The sequence below is a fragment of the Barbus barbus genome (genome assembly GCF_936440315.1).
Source record: "Barbus barbus genome assembly, chromosome: 29".
Classification (NCBI taxonomy): Eukaryota; Metazoa; Chordata; class Actinopteri; order Cypriniformes; family Cyprinidae; genus Barbus; species Barbus barbus.
The window spans coordinates 12496837-12522647 of record NC_136757.1 but is presented as its reverse complement, the minus strand read 5'-3'; the positions used below and the strand labels follow the sequence as shown (position 1 = coordinate 12522647).

Genomic DNA, 25811 nt, shown 5'->3' with positions numbered 1-25811 from the left:
TAACACTATTTAAATGTGTATATATATATATATATATATATATATAATAAAAATCCTGACTGACTAGTCTGTGTTTGTGAGTGCATGTGTGTGCGTGTAGTCATGTGTGAGCCTCACTGGACGGATGATCTGTGATTTCAGAGCCATCTGGGCTTGGCCCTCAGGCTGTTTAGATCTTCATGCAACAATCTGACATCAATATGTAACACAGTTGCATCAGACAAAACCCATTCCCAAATCCAGCATGCACAATCAAATCAGCAAACCCCCAAGAACCTTTGTTTACAAACGGATAAACGACAATAACACGGCCAGAGGATTGCCAAATGTGCTTAGATGGGGGGGGCGACGACCTCATGTCGTATAATCAAAGTTTATTCATATCACCAGCCTGTTTCACCAATAAGGCCTCCATCTCACACAGCAGGCTGCCGATAACCACCAGATCTCACCTAAACAAAAGCCATCTCATCTCCCGACCAAGCGAGTCATTTCAGGTTATTAATATAACTAATTACCCTTTTTCTGGCCAAATTTGAATTTAAATGAACAATCGGAGATATCATCAAGAGAAGCAAAGGCGCCCCGCTGTGTTCTTTTCCTCTGATGGAAAGATTACAATTAGAGCACTGGAGTGGTAAGGGCAGGAGGGAGAGAGAGAGAGAGAGAGAGAGAGAGAGAGAGAGAGAGAGAGAGAGAGAGAGAGAGAGAGAGAGAGAGAGAGAGAGAGAGAGCCTATTACACTGAAAAAATCTCTAATTACAAATCCGCTATACAGTTGTCAGTGGTAATTAAATGTGTGGCGAGTACGGGGGCTTTGCTATTTGTGGCACCCTTTTTTTCGTCATATTCAAACCTGGCGCGTGACTTGAGGTGACAGACATCGACGTGAAAAGTTCGACAGAATGCCAGTTTTTAAAAGCCGTTATATCTTTGTTGATCAAACTTTTATGGATGAATAGTTTGGGATTATCGATTGTGAATAAAGTCTTTCCACTGTCTGACCTTGGCTGCTTCAGGAAGTTTAGGTCAGCGCAATTAAAACTAAATCAAAAAGCCAGAACACAGTCAGAAGGACATTTGGCGTAAAAACAGACGTTGCATGTTCACGGAAAAAGTCTTTAATAATTTTTTTTTTATTTTTTTAAGAATTATATACAGGTTTATATTAAAACCACAACACACAGAATGCCTTCCCAACAGTAGCCCAAATGAGTAAACTTACAAATGAAAGCATTACTCATAATTCTCTTAGCATGCTCTTCAAAACAGTGGACCAACATTGTACAGCAGGGAATATAAAGCTCTTAAATACAGATTGTGAACAATGCCTTGCTCTCAGTCAACATAACCAGTTCAGTTTAGTACCTCAAAACCCTGTTTACCCCAGAAATCTTCGCTGGAGTCCCTTCTTCTAAAACAGTGAACAAATGAACAGTAGTGTATTTTATTCAAACACTCTCACTGGTTTAATTAAAAAGGCCCTATTGGAAATCACAAAGATTATGCAATTAGTCTTAAATTAGAATATTTGAACATTGAGACCGTCACCTTTTATTTCTTCTAGTTACACCAAAAACATCAGCCTTTCAATCTCAAGCAAACCATGGGGGGGGAAGAAACAAGCAAATCAAGATCAAATCCTCTTCACATATTTGCCACAGGTTACACAACCCTCCAGGTGCATGTTTTAGTTAGGACAGGCTATGTACACAAACACGTCAGTATAAGAATGTCATGAAAAATATAGTCTTTGATTCCTTTGGCAACTACTTTAACCAAGATGCAGATCCCACCAAATGCAACATTGCTGCTGTAGGGAAAATAAATTCAACCGCTGCAAACAAAAAGAGCATCAAAATAGTCTGATAGCATGAACCATTCCAAGATATTGAGATGTTTAATCAATCAACACCCGATTCCACATTACAGAAAATGTATACAAAATATAAAAAAAAAAAAAATTATATAATCACATTATAACTTAAAAAGGAACAAATAAATACAAAGATATTCTGTTATAACATTTATATAGAATATAAAATGCTATAATATACAGAATATCAGTGTTGTTCCAAAGTGCACTGCGAAGTGAGTCTTGTAGCGGATGCTCTTCGTATAACAGTTTGTGCAAGAAATACATGGCGATATCGAGTTCATGCACCATTCAAATCAGAAAGAAAAAGTATCTACAGCGCTCTAAAGGCTACAAAAGCTAGAGGAAAAGAATGCATTACATTTTATTTATCCCTTTATGTACATAGTCGGAGGTAGAACTAATTGTTCTAAGTGCATCTATTATATTTAGGACCAAAGCCACTACCCCGCCCTCAGCGTTTGCTTTTAGATGTTTAGAAGCAACATTAAAAGACAGATTTGAAGCGGGATACTCTGACAACCACGTATAATATTAAGAATACATTTATTTTGCCCTAGTTCTACTGGTGTGCAAAGGTTAGTGGGACGTTCTGATCTAGATCTAATAAAGATAATTTAACAATAACACACAGAGCTTGATATTTTATATTCCTGTTTAAATAATATACTGTGCTGTAATTCATTTGATATCAAGAGCAAAAACTGTTATGAAGAATATGTGTTAGCTATTAGGGGGTTATGACACGAGGTAGCCTGTATCAATACATATATTCTCCTCAACATCAATACACTAGCATTGATAATGATGCCACAGTGTTAAAATGTTCTTTGCTATCTAAACTCAAACAACACACTGTCACACCAGCTTGTACACCTTATTTACCCCTAAAAGCTACGTGTTTGTACTTAAGGTACTACTATGAACCATTTAGGGGTAAATAAGTTGTCCCTTTGAGGGTACATCCTACACTTTTTTTTCTGAGAATGAACCTTAAATTACACAAAAATATTCCTCCTAACTCATAGTTTTACTTGTGAATTGCATTATAAAAAATAACAATGATTTAATCCTACAAAAGTAAGAACTCTGAACATGGAATTTCAACACAAGTAAAGGTCAGTAGCAAACTGAATAAAAATATTTTCTGGGGACGACAGCAATAACTCTCATGCAAGACCATATCGTAAGACCCAGCAGTCAATTTTCCATCTATTCAACACAAATAACAATCCTCATACTGACTGTCCAAATGTAGGGCGTTTCTACTTGGCATGTTGTATTTTTTATTTCAGGTTTGTTATTAATAGCATAGTGGCATTTAGCCAGGCTAAACTTTGACAGATCTGACTTTCTCACTTCAAAGAGGACGCAAGAAACGCGAGATGTGGCAGAAAATCCACCAAAACTAAAATAACAAGTGTTACTGCAAATATCAGCAAGGCACTAATTTACTACTCCATCCGCTAATGTGAAGACACCCTGTTTTAGCAGCTCTCTGTGAGACTGAAGATTTCTAGAACTTGTTTCCTCAACCGAACCGTGTGCATCTGCCCGACAACTAATTCACGGAAACAAGTCAGTAAATATAATAAAACATTAAATACAGGAGATAAGTAATAAATACATTTTATTTTATATAAATATGTGGGCCCTTATTTCCAAATTGTCTGTGAAACGTAGGAATGACAACACCTGTTTACATTCATAGAACAAGCTGCCCAATTAAAATAATGGCATGATTAATTTGATAAACTGTAACATTGATACACTGGTAGCATCTATAGTGACGAGTTCTTCGATATGACTCGATGTGTGACTGTTAGCTTTGAACGGGGTGAGATTGCACGGTTTATACAAGGAGGACAAGACTCTTAGATTCCCCTCTGAAGCATCCCGACACATGATCATTGCAGGTAGTTCCTGGTCCCTTTTTCATTCGATAGGTATGTTTTAACAGAGATAATTACTTGCTAAATCTTTTTCATTTAAAAATTTATTCTAAACCCCAGCACCTCCCCAGTACTACAGAAAAAGACGTGTTATAAGCGAGATCAGTAGAGAGCGGCAATGTCGCCACCTGCTGCGTTATTTGTTTTTATTTGTTTAACACCCCAGCATAGTAAAACCTGCCATGATCATATCTAATGTTTGATCGAATTTAAACTTGAAGTGTTTTTGCCTCTATGTACAGACTGAGGCAATGCCGCGCTGTGTGTTCTCGATGAAGGGGAGAGCTGTCCGCGCTGTCCTCTCTCTCTCTCCTTCTCCTTCCTACAGTCTGCCCATACAGGTGGCTGTTCTGCTTCACTTGCGATCGTCGATGGTTTTAATGAATTCCACGGCAGCAGTGAACTGCATCCACCAATAGCACTCCTCCCCGCTCAGCCTGCTGGCGTAGAAATTATTGATGTACTGAATGGTGGACAGAAGGCAGGGTGGGTTTGCCTGGAGGGAGGGAAAGAATGAAAGTGAAAGGGGGGAATTAACGTACGAGATAACATCTGACCACCCACATTGTGCATGCTTACACATGCAAGCGCACTTACAAGTTTAGAAAATCTGTGTGGGCGTGTGCATAGAAAATGCAAATAGGTATGGGTGGGGAAAACTGAAAAAACCCACATACACACAATAACTAAACACACATCAAGCAAACAAAAACTCTAGTATTAGTATCAGTGCATTAAGTTTGGTTTACAAAGACTTTACAGGTTTTAACCTTGAAGCAAAGTAGCATTCAAAATTGTTTTTTTTTTTTTTATTAATACTTTTGTTCTGCAAGGATGCATAAAATTGATCAAGAGTGACAGTAAAGGGATTTATTTTTTTAAACTAAAAGCTGTTCTTTTTAAATTTTTACTGTATTTTTGATAAAAATAAATATAGACTTTGAGAGCATAAAAGACTTATGAAAAACAAAAATCTTACCAATCACAAAACATTTAAACCGTGTATTTAAAATTAACCTTAAAAAAAAAAAAAAATCTTCTATTTAAATTAAAAAAAAAAATTTTTTTTGTCTTTTGTAGCAGTGATGCACACTTTTATCGGTACCATACCTGTTACTGGCTAATATCTAGTTGTTGTTTTTTTGTTTTTTTTTTAAATAATGTTTTAAAAAATAAAAAAAAATTTGTATCAGCAAATATTGTAAATTAGGGCTGGGCGATATGGCCAAAAATTTAGCTTGATATTGATAAATATCACGATAAATCAAATATCTCTTTCTTTCAAGTTTAAAGGCAGATTTTTGCTCTTAAGTGAAAGTTGCAGAAAGCAGATTGTTAATTGTGGTTTTAAACTACTCTTATGATCACAACATGACAAACACTTCACGTTTTTGTTTTTCCTTAAAATAAATATCTTAATAGATAAATTATTTTCTTAGTTTCTGTATTTGACAAGTATCTTTAGCACAGTTTGTAGTTCAAGCTGCAATACGCATTAATATTTTTTTTTTTTGTCTCTTAGAAAAGCACATTTGACAGTAGCTTGAGTTAGGATGCAAGTTTGTTCATTTTCAAAAACAGTAAAAATTGTAACAACCTAATTTTTGTATAGTGATATTTAATTATTCTGACTGTTTGGTCTTCCATAGTAGCATACATTTAGATCATGATAACGACAGTTATCAAACTACACATATAGCACCTCAATACCATGGTAAAAATGTATCTACATGGTTCTAAGTATTTGTACGAAAAACAGGTGTCTAAATACATTTAGTATAAATGCGCAAATGCTATAGCAATATCACAAAAAAACCCACTTTTTTCTATTACTCCTTTAATACATTTAAAACATGTCTACATAAATTAATAACATTTTATATGAATATCACACATTTCTACCACAATACCATGGTGTAGTTTGTGTTACTACAGTAAAACCATTGTAAACAATAGCGATTCAGATTGAAAAGCCTTCTGCATGTATCGTTGCACACAGTGTTTCTCATCACGGTTTCATCTGGCTGTAAATTAGTTTAAATCGTGTCATTTGTGTTGCTTGCTGAACTCAAGCACTTCACTGTGGTCACATTACCAAACACTTATTAGCGAGTGTAAACAGCGCTCTAGTAATCTCGTGCTGCGCTGCCACTTGAACTTTGAGCTGAGCAGTTATAGGTCCGTGTGGAACGATTCAAATAAGTAGAATTGTTTAGATCAGCTTTTGGCACATAAACATTACATCAAACATTTCTTAAACTCTTATCATTTTATCAAGTAAAACTACATTGCGCTAATTATCGTTATCCTTTTACAGAATGCACAACACACTTAACGCAATTATGAGCATTATCACTCTATAGTTGTCTCTTAACTCACTTTAATCAGGACAAAGACGAGCACAGGGACAAAGTCGTCCGCCCCGGGTACAGCGTCCTCATTGGCCAGGCTGAGCAGGTTCATAATCGTGGAGCACATGCGCAGGATGCACTGTACTTTATCTCGTGGGGTCTTATAGGCATTGATGGTCCTGATCTCAGCCTGTGCTGAGGGCCACGGTGCCTCCTTCAGATACACCTGCACAGATTCACACAAAGATTAAATGCTATTTTCCTGTCTTTGTTTCTAACTATATTCTGAGACGTAGTGCAAATGGTTACCTCTGGGATCTGCAGGGCTTTGTGATTGGCTGTCACCACTTTGGACAGACGTTGAATGTGCTCCTGGAATAGCCTTGAATAAAGGAGACATACACCCTTATACCATTTTCTTGTGCAAATTAACACAATCACAGGCAGCTGAAATATATTTAGTGTTTATGCAGGCATAAACAGGATTTTAGTCCAATAAGATTTCATTGTGGGTGTGACAAAGTCAAAAACCATGTCTGACTGACAAAACGTCAGACAGATTGGTATAGAGGAGGTTGCATCATGCATCACATCTGGTTCAGACACAATGTGGAAATGAACAGGAATAAGGAAGAAGGATTTATGAGTTTCCTCACTCGTCTCTGTGGATGTCCCCATCCTGATTGGGGTAGAATGCCAGTTTGAAGATGCGGTTCATGACGCTGCGTTCGATGGCCATCTGGGCGTCCTGGAGCTGCTCTTCACTGGCGTACTGCCAGATGGCATCATGGGCCATGGCTCCATATAGGTAACGCAGGAAATCCTCCACGGCTGCTGTCTTATCGTCAGATGCTGTGCAGCCCTGAAATGCTGCAGAACCAAAGACAGTCAGACTAAAATGCAGGGATCTCACACTATCATTTCATACAACCACTACAAATTTAGTTGAATTATAAATGTACACATGGGTTATTTATTTTGCACTAAGAACATATTTTAGATTTTCGAACAGATGCAGCTGCTTCAGACACTTTATTTTGCCTGTTTACAGGAAATAAATGTTATTTACAAATATCATATGTGCAAATTGTATTTGTGATTTTACACAGTATTCAGTTTGGGGTCAGTAAGAATTGTTATTTTTTCTAACACTAAAACAAACTTTATTTAACAAGGATGTACTAAATTGAATTAAACTGACAGTAAAGCTATGTATAATGTTACAAATTATTTATATTTCAAGTAAACGCTGTTCATTCGTTAAAAAAAAATTGATCATGGCTTCCACAAAGTATTAAGCAGAACAACTGGTTTCATCATCAATAAGAAACACATGAATAAATTATTTCTGAAGGATCATGTAAGACTGAAGGATCCTAAAGACAGGAGTAATGGCTGCAGAAAATTCAGCTTTGCCCTTATAAGAATAAATTACATTCTAATATAAATATACATACATACATATATATATATATATATATATATATATATATATATATATATATATTTTTTTTTTTTTTTTTTTTTACTTATTTTAAATTGTAAAGTACTGAACATAAGAGACTTTAAAAAAAAATCTTAAGCAACCTCAAACTTTTGAACAGTACTGTATTTTAAAATTACTTACACTGTGATGTTTCTGGTCTATTAATGAGACTGCAACCTGTCTACAGTTCTCCATGAATACAATCTCAGACATCATTAATCCACTAAACTACAGAGTAGGACTTTAGATAGGTGTGTAATATAAGTCACTATAGTCTGAAAAGGGCTAGCCATGCATACATAACTATACAATTAACTCCAGCTAGCTAGTAACCATCGGGTAATTTAAGTTTGAAACCTCAGCTCTAATGAGACAAATATCCACCTCTACTCTGAGAATGACTCAAACTAACTCAAATGAACTGGAATATCCAAATCAACACCATGAGTGCAACTACAACTTTCATTTTTTATTCATAGAGATGCATATAGACCTTTGATGAAGTCAAGCATCTTTGACTCCATGTGTTCCAGGAGCAGTCGGACACAGACGGTGGTAAAGTAGCGGTTGGCCACTTCTTTATCTCTCAACACTCTCTGCAGGAGTCGCTCCAGATGAGCCTGAGACACCTGCAAGCCTTGCCTGCATCGCGTCAGATAGGCGATGTACGGAGCCCGCTTCCTATTGCACAAAACCATCACAGCGCTCATTATGGCGTAATGCCCAAAAATATGTCAGCGCAATCTTTTATTAAACGGTGATTCATAGATGTGTGTGAAAGAAGTGAGTAAAAGATAAACAATGTGACAAAGTTAGGGAGACATTAAGAGAGAGAGAATAAGAGAGTAATGTGTGTACCTGTAGTCCTCTGCCATGGCAGTGAGCAGTTTTCTGCAGGTGCGGGGGTCGAGGTGGCTGACACAGCGCGTAGTCTCCTGGATCTGAGCCATCTGGTTCTTATCCTGCAGGTTAATGGCCTCCGCCAGCTGCACCTTCAGAAAGCACACGATCTCATTGTCTGAGTAGAGAGAGAAGACAGGGGCCAGACATAAATGCACAGCGTTTTGAACCTCAAAACCTGCGGAACAGCTACTTTCACCCCATGTGTGCAGAGCTACAAAAACTTTAGTTCAGATGAAGGTTCCTTTTATACCAGACTGCATACTAGCATAAAAATAATAATAACAACAACAACAATAATAATAGTTAAAAAATAAATAATTGTAGTAGTAATAATAATGACTATCATTATTATTAACAACACTAATAATTTGCGTATTTTTATAGCAGTTAATGGTTTTAATTATATAAAACTAATACTGTTTTAAAATAGTATTAATTTATTATTTTCACTATTATTATTATTATTATTATAATAAACTAAAAGAAACATATTACAACTTTGTAAGAAGTATAGTACGAGGCAAGTATAGATAACTGAAGATAATATAGATATGTAACCTTCAGGATCTGCATGGTCTGGGAGACCGTTACGTGTTGTTGCCGGTGGAATGATGGGAAATACAACTGAATCTGCGGAGCACAGCGCCAGGCGTAGCTTTTTCTTAATATCACTGCAGAGATAAAAAAAGACAGGTTATGCACACATTAGATCAAAATTCACTCCTAATTCTGATTCTGTTAAATGTTCATTGCCATTTTGTTTTCTGAGACTTGGACTTTCAGAATGTACTGGTTTTACTTTCAAGAGAATAAAGTGTGAGTGAGAGTTAGTTTGTCTGAGACACCTGAAGGAGAATGTCTTGTCCTGAGGTGGCGCTGTCTGACTGGCAGAGTCTGGAAGGTCATCTGCAGAGATGTTCTGCAGAGCTTCATCTTTAGGGGAGTCATGCTCACTGTCTCCTTCTCTACAAGGCTCTGTAAAAACACAGCAGAACAGTTACAAAACAGCAGACGACAAACTGTTTCATTGATAAATTTTGTCTAACAGATGAGAGTAAGACGCAACATAAGCAGTGCTGGTGAAGCTATTTTAAAAACTGCAGTCAAGCTATTCTTAAAGTAGTTGAAGGAATAGTTTACTGGAAATACTGCAACCATATCCTCACTATTTCCAGTGCTGTTCCAAACAATACAAGCTGCTAACAAAAGCTAATTTATTTTCGCATTTAACAGTCAAAAAAGACTAAGCCTAATGTATTTTACAACAAGTTAATGAGAGGAACTTCTACACACTGACTGGCTAATCAATCTGTAAATTATTCTTGTTTTATTAAAGTTTATGCCATATCAGCTTCACAGGCTATTTGATGACAGAGACAGATTTAACATTGAATAAATAGATAAAATAAATAAATAATTTAATAAAATTGAACTTTGATAACAAAAAAAAAAATAAAACTGAGTAAACAACTTTGTGTGTGTGTGTGAAAGGGGAAAGGGTAAGTGGCGTGTGGCCAAGTATGGTGACCCATACTCAGAATTTGTGCTCTGCATTTAACCCATCCAAGTGTACACACAGTAGTGAACATACACCCGGAGCAGTGGGCAGCCATGAAGTCTTATAAAACAAATCATTTTGTTTGTCAAAATCTGTGAATTATTTATGTGATTCATGCTTTATATATTTACATGAACCATCAGCACAAACCAATTCACTAAAATGAATTGGACAATGCTACACATGAGGGGACAAGCTACAGTGTCTGTACCAGACTACTATAAAATGTTAGAAGCATCACTACTTTTAGCTTTTAACTCCACAATATTAAAGAGAGAGAGTGTTTCTACAGTTTCTATATAAAGTATGAACATTATTATATGACAAACCTTGTCCGATATAAGTTCCAGCAACTGCCCCATCACTGTGGGTGGGTCGTTTCTCCATGATGTACTTGTACTTGTCCATTATTGCCTCTGCTGACTGGGTCTTAGAGCTCTGCCTGAATGCTGAAGGCTCATCTGGTATACCTGAGATGCATATACATGTGATCAGCTTGGACAATGGCTGCAGTGAGTATTTGATAAGAGTCGAATGAAAGCAGACCTTGTGGTACCCTCTCTGCTCCTTGCTCATCTTTTTCCGGCTTGTCCCGCTTTCGCAGCCCCCCCATTGGCACTGCAAACATGAACAGGAACAGTTATTCTCAAAAAAAAAAAAAAAACTCACAACGCTGCAGCTGTGCTCCTACAAGAAGGCACACCTCAAGACACGGACCCTCTCCAGTCCACTGTACCAAATGGACGAACATGCTTTGAATGCTTTTGAGCAACTACCAAATATTTCAGTAATGGGGAACTAAAACAGGAAGCATGTCACTACTAAAGTGCAAACACACAGATGTGGGCATCTGTGCTGCAGAATGTCATGTGTATGCACGTGTGAAGGCCGTGTGTGAAAACAAACTGATGAGATTGTCTTAATATGAAAGGTCTATGAAAATTGAGGTTCCGATACCAAAATTTCAATAGTTACCAAGAACAGTAAAATATCTGGACTCAACACTAATTTTGATTCCACAAAAAAAGTTATTTTTAATTTAATAAAGTATTTAACTTTCTAAATTATTATTTATTTTAGTTTTGACTTGATACCAAAAGTAGGTAGTTTTTAATATCCCTACAGAAAATTATACATCTTTTTCAAGTGCATATTTGAGCAAAATCCTTATTTAGAGTTCAACCACTGCAAAATAAATAATGGAAAACCAAGATGGCTGCATAAAGGAAAAGATGAAGTTTGACTGCCACGTCACAGCTCGAGCCGTCACGCAGAAGTCTACAGGAGCTAGCATATATTCGGGCTGCTACTGTACAGCACTACTGAGTGGGAGAGAACTTGAAGAGCGGGTTACCTGGGAGTTCACCCTCTGCAGTCCAATAGAGCACTGTGTGAGGAACACAGACAGCAACAGACAGGGTTGGGCTTCATAAACACAAACCCAAACCATGCTAAATGCTAATTGCTAATGAGCATCAGAAAGTTAGACCGAATCAAGTTGCATTTGGCAGTTTGACTGTCTAAAAAAAATTTAGTTTTTTAGTTTTTCATTAACTTGATCAAAAGTGACAGAAAAGGCATTTAAAATGTTACAACAGATTTCTATTTGTCAAATAAATGCTGTTCTTTTGAACTTTACATTATCAAAGAATGCTGAAAAAAAGTTATAAAATGGAATATATACTTTATACCCCAAACATTTAAACGTACAAGACAATTCCATTCAAAACATCTTTAGTGTTTAATAGTCAAACATCTGTAAGAAAAGAACAGCCAATAGAAACCACTTGATTTTTAAAATGAATAATAGTTTCTTCTTAAAGAAGAAAATCACAAAAGACAAATTCTTCTCCAATTAGAAATACTGATTCACATTCAGAAATGCAATAATCCGAGTACACATTTAAAGAAGTCTTATTGTAGGAATGCACATTAGAACAGTGACCATATCAGTATTAGCCAATATTAAAGTTTTCAACTTTATTGCCATCATTCCATTTGGACCAATTACAAAAACCTTCAGGGAATAAGAGTTGGGCTCCTCACCTTTAGGAATGGCAGGAACAAAGCGCTTCTTCCACCAGGGTCTGTTCCTATCAGACTTCTCATCATCGCTGTCCTTTCTGTCCTCAGACTGAACACATACAAAAATATGACCATATAAGGAAGTAGTTTACTCAAACATTTACATTCTGTCAATTACTTGACCAAGCATTTTAATTTAATAGATTGTTAAAGATCGCGAACACGATTCAAAACACCAATGTGATTCTAGGGATGCATCGATCCGATACTCAGGATCGGTATCGGCTCCGATATGGTCATTATCTGCGGATCGGGTATCGGTCAGACGAGACCGATCCAAATCCGATATTGTGCGCATACTATTCTGTGTTATTGTTAAGCCCCACGAAAGCACAAAAACATTATAAAGCACCATAAAGTTTTTGTGCACTATATTTCAAGTGTTCTTAAGCTGTTCCATAGTTTAATCTGAGGTACAGATAAATATTTAAGTCTTTAAATTCAAGTTCAGGTAAACTTTTCTCTCCGCCGCGGCTGTCTGTCATCCTCCATTCAGCGATCAAACGGCGTGTTGTGTTCGGTTACTACAGTCAAACTCTCTTCAAGAGCGCACAGTTACTGAGATTTAAAACTGTTAAAAGAAAAGGCTTAATAAACGTACGCACAGATTTAATACACTACACATCAATATCTCTTCCCTTTGTACTTTGAACGTTTCTATGCGGCCTCAGAGCGCTGCGCGCTGTGACTCCGTGTCGTTTCAAGCGCATCATTCTGCACACGGGATGCGCATAAGCGCTTTCTGCTGCTCTATATTGAAGCCTTACTTTTGCGCAATGAAAGATTATTAAGAGTCTTTCTTGTTCTGTCCTGTCTATCATATGTTGCTGCCTTCATTACTGTGCTAAATATTTCCTGAGCAGCAAATCAGCATATTAGAATGATTTCTGAAGGATCATGTGACACTGAACACTGGAGTAATGGCTTCTGAAAAGTCAGCTTTGCATCACAGGAATAAATTACATTTTAAATTATTATACTAAAACCGAAAACAGTTATTTTAAATTACAATAACATTGATACAGTAGTGCAAGTTGTCTAGATAAATAATACTGATTACACAAAACTGATAAATCAATTTTTCTCACCTCTCCTTTGAGTGAATCTTTGCTGGGAGAGGAGGTGGGTCCTGTGGAATAAGCCCCCGCCGGTTCTCTCTCCTCCATCACGGTCCTGCGGTTCAGTCCAGGATCACTGTTGGGTCTGCGGCCAGCGGACACCACATCTGTGCTGCGGCTCCTGACCAGCCTTTCAGGGTAAGAGTGCCTCTGTTTAGGATGCTCCAGGTCACTCTGCACCAGGTGGGGGGCCAAGAGGGGTGGACGAGGCTCCAGGTGGCCTGTTATGCTGGCCTCTGGAATGGGTGGGTCAGGGGGAGGGTGAGGGGGCCGGGGATAGTATACCTTGGGCCGCACAATGGTGCCAGTGAACGAACCTGCGAAGACATTTGACCCATATTTAGGGGGTCTTCACTTTTGTAGTTAAATCGTGCCACAGACTAAACTCTATACCTGTGAGAAAAATGTTTTTGCATATTGATATTTGCAACGTAACCTCCAGTTCTTGACAAACAAAACTAGAGCCAGGGTCGTGACATGACTTCTGTTCAACTGGCATTCATAAAAAAAGGTTGCATGCACACCGTCAGCAGGAGTGTGTGTGCGTGTGTGTGAGAGAGAGCTTGAGAGAGCTGTCAGAGTCAGACAGACCTCAGGTGAAAGTAGGCCACCTGTTCCAAGGGTACAGCATCTCTGCTGTGAGCCTTCCAGCCCTGTGCCACTAGCTCAGTAGGGACGGGCCGCTGAGCCAAAACGCCTGCAGTGAGGTCTAGCAACCTGTCATCCCCCTCACCTTGCCCCACACACACGTATTCTCACAATGTCTCTCCAACACATTTATGCAACTTTCCATTGTAGATTTGTAGGCTTAGACAGACACAAGTCAAATTTACCCTTTAAACACCAACATAATAAAACCCTCCATTCTACAAGAATGGGCCATAATAGGATAAAAATCTGGCAAGCGCTTGCTTTATTTTTACAGCGCACATGCTGTTTAGTGGGCTCTTGTCATTAGGCACATTAATGGCACTCCTTTCTAGCTCTTACATGTGTAAGTACTGCATTCAACAGCAGTGCATGCTGGGAAGTAATATTACCTTCTCCAGAGGAGAGGGGATCGAACATGGCCAACAGTGAATCTGCTTGAGAGGGTGCACAGGATAGACTGTGAGCTCCTAGAAAGGAGGAAGAATGGAGGGGTGCATAAGGGGATGAAGTAAATAAGTGACAAAGGATGTGTTAGTCCCACACCAGAAATCCCAAGAAACATATTCAACAGCTGTGCAGGATAAGATTTAATAGTGAATAAAAACATTATGTCTGAAGATAACAAGTTTGACATACTCCTATATAGATGTGTTTACAAAACTCACAACAAATTTAAATTTAAACTTAAAGATGCACCAAGTTTTTACATGTTCATGTTTCACTGGCTCTTATCACCATCTTTAAACAACGGATGTGTCAGCATTATGCTCTCTGCTACCCATTTTCCATCAACTGGTCTGCAACATAAGCAGACATTCACTGGAAAAGTACAGATTCATTGATATTAAAATCCTGACCGATAAAAAAAGAGCCATATAAAATGTTATAGCCAATAACATTAACAATTTTTTATGTTTTTGAAAGAAGTCTCTAATGCTCACCAAGGCTGCATTTATTTGTTCAGTAAAACAATTATATTGTGAAATATTTTAATAACATAAAATAACAGTTTTATATTTTAATATATTTTAAAATGCTATTTATTCCTGTGATGGCACAGCTGAATATTCAGGAGCCATTACTTCAGTCTTCAGTGTAAACTATTTTTTTTTTTAAACAGAAATCTTCTGTAACATTATAAAAGACTTTATTCACTTTTGAATTTAATGCATCCTTGCTGAATAAAAACTTATTTCAAAAACTTACTGAGCCCAAACTTTTGAAAGGTAGTGTCAATGTATATATAATGTCAGATAAAAAAAATAAAAAAATCACTAATATCAGCTGATATAAGAAATGGTACTGACACATTGTGGCAAAATTTGTCTGAATTACATTTCACTGAAGTTGAATCATCTACCAGCAAGGGATAACAGCCATACTAACCAGCCAAACCTTAACATCTTGGCAGCCACAATGAGACTCTACTTGTGCTATGCACCACAAAACAGCTCGTACCAGTTCGTATCTTAAGGAGTGAAACTTTCTTGGTGCATCTTTAAGTAATGAGTGAGTGAGTGTGTGTATGTGTGCATGTGCCCATTCAGTCACTTGATTGTGTGTTTGTACCATGAGCAGAGTCCTCTCCATCTGGACTGGTCACGGAGTCTTTGCCTCCAAAATCTGAGCTGCACTCTGAGCGCAGGTCTTCAATCTTATTGGGGATGTCCTCTGATGTGGCACTGATGCCTGCACAAACAATATGTAACAAATCAGCAAAACCTCCAACTATAAATCACATAAGGAAACATTATCTATAGAGCTGTGAAGTAGTTTGGTTTGTCAAAGAGGAAACTTTTCATGACATACTACCTCTGATACAAGGAACAAATGACAAAAAAAAAAAAAAAAAAAAACACTTTGTTCTGCTGCCTTAGCAAAATGAGCCTAGAGTCTGACTGTGCATATATCTCTCAGTTCTACAGAATAGTTCAGAGAGTAAGCAAAAGTATAACGTGTAAGTGATGGAGTGGTGGCCATGTTGAACAGCCAATCTCATTTCAAGCTCTTCATGGAAGCGAAGAAACCATGCCAATGCTCCTTTGAGCACACAAAAAGGGCAGGAGAATCCCCAGGGAGGTCAGAGTAGGTAAACGAGAGATGGAAACGGCAAGAATGAACGAAGGAGGAAGGGAAAGGTGATCCATCTGCCGAAGTCCTCAGGGAAAACTCCCCACAAGGAGTTTCCCGTTGTGTTTCATGGCTATTCGTCTTCATCAGCATGTCAGGGAAGAAGAGTTGCTGAATAAAAAAACTCAGCGAGGCAGAGAATAACATTCAAATGTGACATGCAAGATGTTAAAACCTTTGGATTGTTGAATTCTGCAAGTTCACTTTTGCACAATTCTGCAATTCCAGACTGACAGCGATTGCTCATTTGAATGCATTTAGACAGTTAGGTTTTTGTGTATGTGTACCTGAAACGACACTGAGTCCCGGGGTGCTGGGTCGGGAGCTGACCTCTCGGACCTCTGTGTCGTCTGAAGTGCTACCCACACCCGAGCAGCTCTCCAGCTCCTGCAATCGTTCCTCCTGTTTCAGGTCTGCAGCTTCTGCAACACAGATTCATTAACTGTAGAAAATGGCGTATCCACACACATATAAAGACACTCAGGGCATCCCCGTGGAGGGCTCTCATTTACGTGCTCATTTGTAATAATGCAGGTCTCAATTGGTCTTCGGAGTCTACTTTTCCACTGCCTAGAACTGAAACAAACCCCAGCAAAGGAAAAAACAATCACTCATTCTCTCTTTCTTGTGTTTGTGATGCAAAACGGGCAGGGAGACAAGACCACACACAGATTGCCGTATGCCTGCTACTGGCACAGTCTGGTTTTACATTATTTCTTATTCACAATTGCATGATTCATAACATAATCAGACCTGTTTACAGGATTATCATTAAGGGTTATCACAACAACCAAATTTCAGTAATGGATACCAACAATATTATTTAAATTTTAAAAATTCCTGATACAACAACAAAAACTAATATGTTACTTAACACATTGGTTTAATAAAAAAAAGGTTAAATGTTAATTATGTTAATTATCAAACTGAACTAAAACCATGGAAAATATAATTAAAGTGTATATTCAAGTCAGTAATCAGTAATAAAGAAGAAAAGAGCAGTGAGTGATGATATTATAAATAATAACAATAATAATAATCAGGCTGCATTGACGCTTTAAGTCCCAGCAAAGATTCAATGCTTTGATACAAATTGTGTTTTCCTTTTCTTTTTCTTTTTTGCCCCACTTAAAATTAAAATTAAGGTAAAAATGATTAAAAATTGTTAATTTATGTTCATAAAATCCTATAAAATTAGTTGACAGGTTTATTGGCAGGTTCTCAAGGGACACTTTAGGTTAATAATTTAGATCACGGGATGCTTGGGAAACCCTCCACTATAAGCTATAGTCTTATAGACCGATATAGTAAGTTTAGTAAATACCATCTTTGGACCAGCAGTGATATAAGCGGTGTTGTGTTACTAAATAGTGTATTTTAGCATGGCTGGAACACTGTATTTCCCAGCATCCAGGAATAGAGCTACATTTAATAAAGAGTTCCATGACTCTATTTAGTAAAGCCAAAGCTGAATACTAACACTCTAACCTGAACCGTCAAACTGAACCATTCTTGTATGCGTTCAGCTCTCACCTGAGTCACTCGGCAGAACCTCCACACTCCACGCCTCGCTCGTCGTCTCAGAGATGGTAGAACAGTATGGGTCCAGAAGCACCGGCAGACACAGCAAGCTGCCCAAGGCGTTCTCCGCAGCCCCTGAGGAGAACACACACATAAGAAACACATGGGTATGAGGAGTCTGTGATCTAAAGCAGCAGGTAGGCGGACTGCGACAGAGATGGCCAAAGGTTAATTGCAGCCTCCCTCCTCACAGACGCAGACACACGTACGCAGTATCATCAGGGTTGTGACTTTGAGGTGTGGATCGAGCGGAGCATCACTCATAACCTCATTATTCGCTCAACCAGCATCCCACACAGCGCCTCCTCTCTCCGAAACACTCCCAACAGGAGCTAACGCCTAACAAGGCAGAAGAATGGAGATGGAGCGAACAGGCAGCATGGCGCGGGGGGTGGGGTGGGGTTTGATGATCGGGCGGAAGCGGAGATCATGAGCGCTCCGTATGAAGCTCTCCACAGGTCACGTCTCCCCACATACGCATGCATACGTACACGCACAAGGGCAGGTTTGGTGGGCCTGCAGGAGAGCTTTCCCCCGCTGGCCCTGTTTACAGTGAGTGAGGCAGGGGCTCTGGGCCGCCCGTCTTTCAGGTGCATGATTAAATGAGTGGCACCCGCAGTAGTGAAACAATTAGAATTTCTGCCTCATTATCATGGTAATCTTATCAGTGGGATAATGAGGTATTAATGGATATTTAATGTGTATCTCATAACCCAATCCCTCGGAGAAAACACATAAGGAAATTGCTGTAAATTCACTTAATGATGGAAAAGTCCCCCAACGCCATATTCCGAGGAATGAAAAATGGAGGATGCAAATGAGAAGGAACCAAGGTCAATAAGACTGCAGGGAATGTGTGAATGTCAGAGAGAGGGAGGCGAGAAAGAGAGAGAACACAGAAGACGAGGGAACAGAGTGAAAAGAAGGGGTGGAGTGAGCGAGACTGACTGAAAGAGAGAGGAGGAGAGAGAGATGGAATGTGGTGGGATTAAATGAGAAGCAGTTTTAGGTTGTTCTGCACATCACTCTGTTCCTTTACACGTGACACTTTTAAGTCAATAAACCTAACCCTATAGTCTTGATTTAGGAAAGGATGAACTAAAGACATAATTTATTTAGCCAACACTGGGAGTTGGAAGAAATACATTGCCATTCAAATGTTTATGATTAGCAAGATTTTTTTTAAAGTAATATCTTTTGCTCCATAAGGCTGCATGTATTTGAATATTTGATTAAAAACAGAAAAAAAAGCAATATAGCAAATTAAGCAATTAAAATTTAAAAAAACATTTCTATTTTATTATACTTTAAAATATAATGTATTCCTGTGATGCAAAGCTGAATTTTCATCAGCCATTAATCCAGTCATGTCACATGACCCTTCAGAAATCATTCTGATTCATTATCAATATGCTGATTTATTTTGAACGTTGGAAACAGTTGTGCTGCTTAATGTTTTTAATTTTTTTTTTTGGAACCTGTGATACTTTTTTCAGGATTAATTGATGAATAAAAAGTTAAAAAGAACAGCATATTCAAAATAGAAATCTTTTCTAAATTAAAACTAATCATTTCTTTAATCGCTTTTTACCACTTTGAACACATCATTGCTAAATAAAATTAATTTCTTTAAATTCTTAAAAAAACACTGACCCCAAACTTTTGAACTGCAGATTACATTACCTGATATTTTAGAAACTAGTTTCAGATTTTGTCTGAATGATCATTATTGCAATAGCGATCTAATTTGAAAGTGTAAATCAATTTATAACAACTATTACATTTTATTATAATAAATAATTACTTCAATTTTAACTATTTAATGTTGCTCAATGGCATGCAAATATTAATGAAAATGGTTAAAATGACAATTGATTTGAAAGAATGTCTTCAATATGAAAACAATGATAGAATATAACACCAATAACAGAATCTATTGCTTTCTTCAGCTCCTTATTTGAGAAGTGAAACTTTTCAGCTAACCACAAGGTGGCAGTAATGGATTTGCTGGCCACTATGCCAAAATGAACCTTATCTCTGTAATTTTTCTAACTTATCAAATGTGTTATTTGCACTTGAATCCAAAACAAAATGACTAAATCAATTTTAAAATTGAAAGTGAAATTTCAATTGCAATGAGAGGAAAAACTACTACTTAAGGTTATATGAACTTTATATGATCTATATGAAACTAGCACACTACAAAAAAATGAATTGCATTAAAACTGTAGCCATGAGTGCAATTTGCAGTATCTGCAGAAACGCAAACATACCTGCCATCTCCTGCAGTCGGTCCTCATCCATGTTGGGATCAAAGTCACTGCCCAGGACGTCAGTGCTCCAAGTCTCACTGACCGTCTCAGAAATGTCTCTGTCATCTGCCAGTCCCATCATGTCCCGAATCTCAAACTTGCGCAGTTTATCGTCCAAATTATCCTGTGTAGTGGCTACATAAAGAACAACCCAGAGTAATAATCAAGCTACACCACTCTAACTAAAAAAAATCCACAACAAATCATATTTAGTTTATTGCTGGAGTGAAAAACTCTAAAACACATATTCACCTTGTTCATGTTCCAGTAGCTGCAAGGCCTCTGCACCATTGCTACCAGACGGCCCTGGTCCTCCTTCTGACACAGACTCCACCTCCAAGTCCAAAGAAGAAACTGAATTGGAGCGGTTAGAAGGGCCTGCAGAATGGCCACATTTATTCATATTATCTAACAAGCTACTACTAACTTACTTAATGGTTTTATCCAAAAGAACACTTATTGCAACAACAGTCCTCCCACAAACAAACCAAAACAAATTTTAAACAGCAGATTATATCTATGCCTGGGCTTAATGTCCATATCTGGCTGCAAGGAAAAATTATAAAATAAAATAAAAAAATAAAATAATAGAACAAAAAAATAAAATAAGATACAAAATAAAAAAATTAAATGAAATAAAATACAAATAAATTACATTAATTTTAAAAAATAAAATAAAATTAAATATGAAAAAATTAAATTAAAAATTTAATTAAATAATACAATTAAATTAAAAAAGAGACATAAGCTGTCCCATATCCACCTGATATTTTCTTTTCCATTATTACCTTTTGTAATAAAATAAAAGTTTAAAAGATTTATAGTTTATGTACAAGAGAGCCATCTGCTGATTGTCTGGTGAAAACACACCCTCAGAAATGCCCTCCAGGTTGTCACTGCAGAGTGAGAAGCGCAGCGTTTTGTCAGGTTTTCCATGCAGTTTGGTGTCATCAACAGGGGCATCTCCTTGTCCACCGTCTCCAAGATGCAGAGTCAGAACCTACAGATAGACACAGCAGTCACTTACCAATACCACTATACTTGTTAACTACTACAAGTAGACCTTCACAGCATGACATATTGACTCAAGATTCTGACCTCGTTTTCAGACATCATCCCAGGTACGGTCTGCACTGAGGTTCCAATTGAGATGACTAGCACTTCCTCAGGTGTGACCTCCTGCAGAGACTCCTGGGAGCTGGCTTCAATCTCACCCTCCTGGGTCATGTTAGATCGACTTCGGCTGCGAGAGCCTGCTGGGTGAGAAAGAGCGGGAATGGAGACAAACTGTTAGGGTTAGAGAAACAGCAAGGCTGCTAAGTGTGTTAGCAAAAGCCTGCTTGAAAACTAGCACTCACAAATGCTCAAAAACAATAACATACAAGTGAACATAAACTTAAGAGAAATGTGGCAAAATAGCTTTTACAGATAACACTTTAAGACGATAAACGTGTTTTGTTCCAGACTGCTTAAACGCAAATTGGACTACTTTTTATGGCTGATGAAACCTAATTCTAATGTGTTAAAAACTTTCAAACATTAAAACTGGAATGGATAAAACAAGAGCAAAAAAATCAAATGAAGAAAACAGCTTGTGTGGAATATGATGGAAAAGGTGCAGGTACATCTTACAAAATTTATGACACTCAAACAGTCTTGCAGATGTGCTACAGCGGGAAGCAAAATGCATAGCAGGGACACACACGGAAGACACAGCGAGTGCTGGCAAAGCATGGGTGAAGAGGTGAGAGGCTGGACAGGGATATTTGTACATGTCGGTCACGGCAGAGTGTCAGGTTTACCCACCAAATGGGGTTACTAAGGGTATATGAGCGGACAGGGCAGTGGCAGAGGGCTCCCAATATGTTATGGCTGCCAACTGTTGTCCTGATGATCATTGGCAGCAGGGCAAGAAAAAAGGTGGTAGAGACAGAAGGGGGAAGTCAGAGAGTTGGTGAATAAGATAAACTGTAAATGATCAGTAAATGAGTGTAAGAACGGACATTAGCTAATTAATAGAAGACCACTAACTAGTGTCCATGTCTGAGTGAGTTGTACAGAAGAGATATTAGCTGTTTCAGCATTCTTATGAACCTCCCATGCTCATAACTGATATCAATATATTTTGAATAGATTAACATGTAGCTAAACCAGGGTTTATGCAGGATTTTTAAGATCAAATTTAAGACTTTTTCAGACCTTTTTGATACGTTTTCACAAAAACTAAGTTTTATAAAATTATAAACTTTACATTTCAGCCTATAAACCATTTCGAGGAAAATGGATAAGTCAAAAGTATTAATTATATTGATTTAAACAATTATCATCAATAAATAATTATATAAATTAAATAACATGAATTAGGGGTGTACGATATTGACGAAAAAATTATATCTGGAATTTTATCAAGAAACGATAATTAGATGCTAATTTGCTGAGTGTGTTATTGTGCTGGTATCTTAAAGATTACTGTGGACAGCTGACTCCTGAATTTTTGTGATATTCTTTATATTCTGTGCGGTCAGTTCACTGCAGTGATAGAAATGAATCTTTTCCAATAAGTTTTATGTGAATTTTTACTTTTACGCCATTTTTTCTAAAAGTGTGCATCATTTTTTTGAGTCAAATTCTTGCATTTGGGCTATTACCAAGCAAATGAAATCAGTATCAACTAAATTTATCTTTGCAATGCATCTGAAGTGGCATTTAGATGCATTTACACACTCTTTAATGCAGCTCAGAGGGACATAGAATGCTAACCTCCAGTTACAAATGCATAAATAATGTTTTGATATTTGAAACATAAAACGTTGAAAACTGATGTTTGAAATTATAAAAAAAAAAAATGAATATACTTTAAATGTGAAATGAAAACCGCCAGCAGGTGGCAGCAAGTCAGTGTTAATAAGTGAGTTATTGCGATAGAACTGAATCATTTAAACGGTTGATTCATTCAGGAACGATGCACCGTCATGTTGCTCAGAGACGCAAAACAGCGCTTTGGCTTTTTGTGCAATTATTTTTGTTGGAGAAAGAGCGCAAAAGCTGAAACATATGGTGTCTAAAACGTAAGTCTCTTAATATGTGACCTGTTCTGGCAAAATGAGTCGGAAGTCGCACGGGCTAATTTTGAGCTACAGGCAAAAGAAGTGAAAAATGTCAGTTTTGGTCGAATTTGAGGTTTTGAAAAAAAAATGAGTTCATTAAGCCCTCTTCTATCGATCCCAATGCTCCAAATAGTAATTAAACATCTAAAATTATCTTTATTTGTATGTTTTCTGAGAGGAGCACCTTTTTCTCTGCGTAAGTCTATAGTTGCAAAGCGCAGCATTCCAGCTTTGTTAATATTCATATCAAATTCTCGATGACATGAGTCCAAACCAGTGAAATATGATTTTCAAACCCCTGCTGATGACGATCGTGCTGACTGACATTTGCAAAGCATAAGTGCATAAGACGCGCCGTTTCGCGAGCGCCCGATCTCCCTTATAAAGTACATTATTGCGAAATATGTATTGGCAAGATTTACATCATAATCTGTTATGAGTGACATGAACGTTTAGTTAACAGTTGGGGGAAAATCTGATGTGTAACATTATATTTGATCCATGCATTACAGTAGGTCTTAATATAGATCTGTCTCAATGTTACATTAAAAGAAAAGATGGAATCACTTGCTGCTCTTGATTAAATACTGTTTATTTGCATCTTTGTTCTTGTTTTTAATAACAAAGATAAAATAAAAATAGCTATATTGTGATTATTAATATAGTAATTATTATTAAGAAAAGAATTGGAGGAAAATATACAACGTTGCTTGGTGATTCTGCTTTGAAATCTTTAACTCGATTTTTCTCAAAATCAGATCTGCTGCTTCCATTTCCTTCAAACGGCTGTAGCTCAGTAATTTTTTATCCAATTCCAACAAGTCGTATATCATTTTGAAGGTATTTTACTGGAGAATGTGGAAATAAAAAGTACTCATTTTGCCAGCACTGGTCACATTAACATCTTGTTTATTGAACTGTTGCATAAAATCAATGTCACATTTGTAATCATGCTGACTTTTGGAGAAAAAAAAAAAAAAAATTCTGGTCTTTCCTTCTCCAAATTTAAGACCTCTTGAAACCATAATTAAGACTTTCTTGTACAATTTAAGACTAAGGGCTTAAATTTGATACCACTAAATTTAAGACTTTTTAAGACCCCACGGAACCCTGTAAGCTAACAGCACTATGCTCTATGCAAAAAACACAGGTATATTGGGCAAAATCTATTTAAAATAAATAAATAAAAATCACTTAATTACCTTGATTAAACCTTTTTAATTCTCAATAAATATTTTATATAACTTTAAATCAACATCAATCATCACAGCAAATAGTAGTATTATCTCAAATATTTATTTTTATTAATAATAATCTTATATCTATCTTAATAATCTTATATATAAGACGTAATTGTTTCTCTAAGCTCATTTTATGATTACGGTCTCTGTGAAAAATACATGGGAAGATTTTTGTTGAATTCTAAATATTAATATTATTATTATCATCATCATCATCATAATCCTCCTCCCATCTTATAAGAACAATAAATAGTAATAGTAGTAGTAGTATCTTCTATTATTCTTATTATTATTTAATCTCATATAAATAATAATTAGTACTTATTTTTTCTCTAAGCTCATTTGAAGATTGCTGTCTTTGTGAAAGATACATGGGATGCCAGCTAAGTAGGGGTGTGCGATATGACGATTTTTGATCGTGGACGATAAAAATGTCTCCACGATCTGCTTTTGAAGAAATATGGTAGTATCGTGCTACAGCGCACATTATATCAAATACAGTTCTGGCCTCAGTCTCTATATACTGTACAACACCACATACAGCAGTAGAGTTACTCTGACAGGACACTGCACTTATTCACGATCGCAAAAGTACATTATTTGCATACAAGCCTTGCTGGTTAAATGTTTAATTCGCGCGCTGGTCTGACGTGCGCTTTTTCTGAGCGCATACACCTGAAGCACGCGCACTAAAAAGCATGTCTAACAGCACCTGATTACTCTAACTTATCTTTTGCGCTAATACTGTCAAAACACACAAGGTTTACATACAGACTCAGTTGGTTATCTCTAAAATAAAAGTAAATAGTTAAGAGAGAAACAGATGCGTGCCTGTATATTAGATGCGTGCAGCTCTTAAAGAGACAGGACACTAAACATGCTGTTGACTGTCATTAAAGGGATAGTTCACCCTAAAATTTAATTTCTGTCATTATTTACTCACTCACATGTTGTCCCAAACCTCTATTAATTTCTTGTGCTGAACCCAAAATAAGATATTTTGAAGAATGAGGGTAACCAAACAGTTGCTGGTCCACATTGACTTTGATAGCAGGAAAGAAAAATCCTATGGAAGTCACTGAGGACCAGAAGCTGTTTGGTTTTACACCTTCTTCAAAATAGCATTTATGATCAGCAGAAGAAAGAAACTCATTCAGGTTTAAAACAACTTTTGAGTAAATGATGGTATAAAAATAAAACATTATGACAGACAGATGACTATTTAGTTTTGGGGGGGGAACTATTCATTTAACGTTAACAAAACGCAAAGAGAAAAATCACTCACTATTCTTGACTGAAAAACTTTAATACAGTTGCTTTAGGAATCAGTCTATCTAGTGTTTTATTTTTATATTTGTTCATTCAATTTCATTGAATGCTCTGCTAAATACACCTATTGTACCTGAAAATAAAGCACTGTTTGTTTTATTTGTATATTATGTGTATTTGTAACGTGTATC

General features: G+C 37.1%; 1 protein-coding gene across 2 annotated transcripts in view; it reads right to left on the bottom strand.

Moving 5' to 3' along the window:
* Positions 1 to 1146: 1146 nt before the first annotated feature.
* Positions 1147 to 25811, bottom strand: part of LOC306849735 (GTPase-activating protein and VPS9 domain-containing protein 1-like) — a 50448-nt gene continuing 25783 nt past the window's right edge. Inside the window, exons 8-27 of one of the 2 annotated variants that reach the window (XM_079385006.1) lie at positions 21102 to 21259; positions 20874 to 21003; positions 20256 to 20381; positions 19965 to 20138; positions 17644 to 17766; positions 16398 to 16532; positions 15550 to 15669; positions 14370 to 14447; positions 13300 to 13646; positions 12173 to 12260; positions 10673 to 10744; positions 10456 to 10596; positions 9414 to 9543; positions 9127 to 9239; positions 8524 to 8683; positions 8159 to 8346; positions 6836 to 7049; positions 6489 to 6561; positions 6208 to 6405; positions 1147 to 4324 (exon numbers count right to left, since the gene is read on the bottom strand). In XM_079385006.1, the coding sequence (XP_079241132.1) occupies positions 4184 to 4324; positions 6208 to 6405; positions 6489 to 6561; positions 6836 to 7049; positions 8159 to 8346; positions 8524 to 8683; positions 9127 to 9239; positions 9414 to 9543; positions 10456 to 10596; positions 10673 to 10744; positions 12173 to 12260; positions 13300 to 13646; positions 14370 to 14447; positions 15550 to 15669; positions 16398 to 16532; positions 17644 to 17766; positions 19965 to 20138; positions 20256 to 20381; positions 20874 to 21003; positions 21102 to 21259 (2909 nt within the window). In that variant the 3' untranslated portion in view covers positions 1147 to 4183. The remainder of the gene's footprint in view (positions 4325 to 6207; positions 6406 to 6488; positions 6562 to 6835; positions 7050 to 8158; positions 8347 to 8523; positions 8684 to 9126; positions 9240 to 9413; positions 9544 to 10455; positions 10597 to 10672; positions 10745 to 12172; positions 12261 to 13299; positions 13647 to 14369; positions 14448 to 15549; positions 15670 to 16397; positions 16533 to 17643; positions 17767 to 19964; positions 20139 to 20255; positions 20382 to 20873; positions 21004 to 21101; positions 21260 to 25811) is intronic. The other variant, XM_079385007.1, reaches the window with a different exon arrangement.